Below are 3,639 nucleotides of genomic sequence, written 5' to 3'. Positions count from 1 at the left end.
CTCGGATCGGCTGCCTGGCTCCGCCCCCACACAGCTGGAGCTGCAGCAGAGAAAGAGGACGGACGGTTACACAGAACATCTCTTTAAAAACTGATTTTAACGGAAGAAAAAAAAAAAAGTTAACAGATTTTTAAATATTATTTCAGTTTAATATTATAATATTAAGTCCTTCATTTATTTCTGCATTTATTTTTAATTACGGCAGGATTGGTTCTCCATACTTATATAGATAGTTAAAGGTTTTAAATATTATGTTTAACTGTTGCCATTAAAGTATCTGTAGATATTTAAATCTATTATTTTATATTATTTCAGTTTAAAAAGTGACAAATTATGACTTAAAAAATTTATACTTTTAGATTAATAATTGATCAATAGATGAAGAAATGTCTTATTTATATTATTTTGTCACATTTAATGGCACAAATTCATATTATTAGCGACTTTTTCAAGCAATTTTATATTATTAAGTCATTATTTTATTTCTGTATAATTTTTAATTAAGGCAGGATTGGTCCTCCATACATATATAGATAGTTAAAGGTTTTAAATATTATGTTGCCATCAAAGTATCTGTAGATATTTAAATTTATTATAACTTGTAAAAATCTAGGGAAAAGGATTAGGGCACTGAAAAAAATATTAAAAAGTTAACAGATTTTTAAACATTATTTCAGTTTGATAAGAGACAAAGTGAGAATTCTGACTTTAATCTCGGAATTTGGATTTTTGTAATATTACAACTTTATTCTCCTAATGTTACGACTTTATTCTGAAGATAAAAAAGAAATAACATCTCTAAGCCGGCCCTGGTGTTCCGTCGTACCACAGCAGTGTTTCCTTGTAAGGGTTTGATCTTAAACCCACAGGTAAGCTGGGGGGGGTGACGTCTACCTGGTGAGGTGGGGGTGGGGGGGTGCCGTCTACCTGGTGAGGTGGGCCAGCCTGGCAGCAGCCGTCCAGCTCCCCCTCAGCCTGCTGGGACCCAGAGAGAGGACCTGGACGCAGTGACTCAGCACCCCGCTGTCATATAAGCGAGCCTTGGCTCCAGCCAAAGCTCTGCTGGGTTTCTGCAGGGCTGCAGAGTTCAGAACCTCTGAGAGAAGAAGAAGAAGAAATGAGAACCAGTGGAACCAGTGGAACCAGAGCCGTCCATCCCACAGAGGATCCATCTCACTGTTTAAAGCATCGATCAGGAGGCTGATCTTCTCCTCTGTGCTCAGAGCTTCATTCTCTAACTGCATCTTCAGCTCTGACGTCACAGCTTCTTCATCCTCCATCACACCAGACCTCAGATGGAGCTAAAAACCAGGCAGGCTTTAGAATCAGAGCTAAAGCTAATCAGTTATTATCTCTGCCTCCAGAACAGATTCAGGGGAAAATATATTTCCTCTGCTAAAACTTCTGGTTTCTGCAGAGCCTCACCTGCCCAAAGCAGAACAAGCAGCTTCCTGAAGGGTCACATGTGTCTCTGAAACACCTGTTAGCTTTAGCAGCGCTCCACTTTCACACCAAGTTCCTCACTAAATAAAAATAGTTTCGATTCTCTGACATGAAGCGTCGCTTTAAATCATCTCCGCCGCCATTTAATGCCTCATTTATTAAGAAAAAACACACAGTTAAGCTCCAAACATCACGCTTCCTACAGAGTTAGCCCGCAGCTAACACCTAGCTCAGAGGCAGAGGCGACGCGCTTTGTTTCCAGGGTAACCTGACGTCATCAGAGCGCGACAGCAGAGAGCTCCATTCCTAAACAAAGGAGCGACTTTAACCTGCTGGATTTGAACGCGAATTGAAAGAAAAATGACTTAGATATTTATTTAAGTACGGAAGACGATTAGGGCCACTTTGAAAATAAAAAAAGTTTACTAATTTTTAAACTTTATTTCAATATAATATAGGAAAAAGGTCAGAATTCTGACTTTTCTCCCATATTATAGTGAAACAAAATTTAAAAATCATTTTTTATGTTTTCAGTGGCCCTAATCCTCTTCCGTATTTAAGAAACGTTTCTGTTGGAGAAGCAAATTATGTATATATTTGTGTTTAGACGTTTAGTTTTGTTTCTAAAAGCTTCCCGTTCGACCGCGCTTTATGACGGAATCTCATGGTGCATTCAAATGCAGTTAGAAAACCTCATGGTGCATTCAAATGCAGTTAGAAAACTGCTATAAATAAAAAGATAATAATTAAAGTGTTATTTATATTTATTGTTATTTAACACTTTTTCAATATTTTCAAATAGTCCCATTGATTAAACAGATTAAAGTTTTGAGAAAGTTTGAACAAAATCTTGATTTATGCTTTTAAAAAACATGTTTTAAAACTGTAATCATCTTTTTTTTTTTTTTTTCAGAACTGACCACATAGACAGCGACATCTTTCCATTTTTTAAACTTATCTTTATCCACAAAAATTCTTTGACTTCTTGGTTTATTAGTTTCCCATATTTTCCTCAGTTAATAAAATCATTCTTCACCAATTTATCTTAATCTTTTACTAAATGTTAAATACATTCATACAACGAGCTAATGGTGATCCTTTGTATCTTGTTTTCAGTTATACGATCAGATTAATCCCATTTTTTATATTTGACTTTTCTCGTTTTGACAAATTTATACGGAAGATGATTAGGGCCACTAAAAAAAAAAAGTTAACTGATTTTTAAATATTATTTCAGTTTAATATGGGAAAAAATTAAAAATTCTGACTTTTTTTCTCAGAAATCTGACTGAATTCTGAAAGCTAACAAATGTTAGCATCAAGTCATAGGCATGCCTATAGACTAAACTAGCTCTCTTGTTTTAAATATTATAATCATCTTCCGTACATTTGTTTGTTTCTCAGTTCTTTGAATAATGAATGTTTAAGTAAAGAGGTTGGAAAATCCTCTATCTTGGTCATTTCTATTAAAAATCCAACTATTGCAGCTGAAAACCATAAAGTTGAATTTAAATGATCGAAACGTTTAATAGGAATATTGAAAGGGAGCGGCTAATATTCAGTCCTGTGGGAGGAAATGGGATTGAACTCTAGTTGTTTGAGATCTGATGGAGACAAAGCATTTCCCAGAAACCATCAGTGTGAACTGATGAGAGGAATCATTCATGGTCATGTTGATAAAGTAAGAGCTAAAAACATTTCCTCTATGGAAGGCAGAGCAGATAATCATTACCTTTCTCTCCACGTACCAGGAAGTGTTCAGTAGAAGAGCTAAGTCCATTAATGCAATTAGTTTGTTTTTATTAAGGTGTTCAATGTGAGATTATTGAACATTTGCAAACAAACTTCTCCTAAACAATCTAATCTGCCTCCAACAGAGATGAGATCCACCATTATAGATCATTCTGGAAACTTATTGGAATGATGGGCTGACTGGGTTCATATATGAGGATAGAGAAGAATAAACTCAGCCCCATGGAGCCAAGAGGCACTGCTGAATCAGTGATGATAACATCCTCACCTCTCCTTTCCCCATGCAGCCATGACAAATGCATCATTGACAGAGATGCATGCCACCTCCTCTATACCTTTACTCCTCTACTCACCGGCTCGCTGCACAAAGCCTGGAAGGTGAGTCTTAGAGCAGCTGTGGGTAAAAGCTCCAGGTACAGCAGAGAGGATGCCTTTCTTCCTCTT

The 3,639-nt window shown here is 36.4% G+C and overlaps 1 protein-coding gene across 1 annotated transcript in view; it reads right to left on the bottom strand.

Moving 5' to 3' along the window:
• Positions 1-1,780, bottom strand: part of iqcb1 (IQ motif containing B1) — an 11,709-nt gene extending 9,929 nt beyond the window's left edge. The window contains exons 1-3 of the mRNA XM_015394705.1: positions 1,426-1,780; positions 1,178-1,301; positions 928-1,096 (exon numbers count right to left, since the gene is read on the bottom strand). Of these exons, the coding sequence (XP_015250191.1) occupies positions 928-1,096; positions 1,178-1,280 (272 nt within the window). The 5' untranslated portion in view covers positions 1,281-1,301; positions 1,426-1,780. The remainder of the gene's footprint in view (positions 1-927; positions 1,097-1,177; positions 1,302-1,425) is intronic.
• Between the last annotated feature and the right edge of the window lie 1,859 nt (positions 1,781-3,639).

The sequence above is a fragment of the Cyprinodon variegatus genome, unplaced genomic scaffold (assembly GCF_000732505.1).
Source record: "Cyprinodon variegatus isolate N-32 unplaced genomic scaffold, C_variegatus-1.0 Scaffold705, whole genome shotgun sequence".
Taxonomy (NCBI): Eukaryota; Metazoa; Chordata; class Actinopteri; order Cyprinodontiformes; family Cyprinodontidae; genus Cyprinodon; species Cyprinodon variegatus.
Note: the sequence above shows the minus strand (reverse complement) of the source record. Positions and strands in the feature narration are given on the sequence as shown.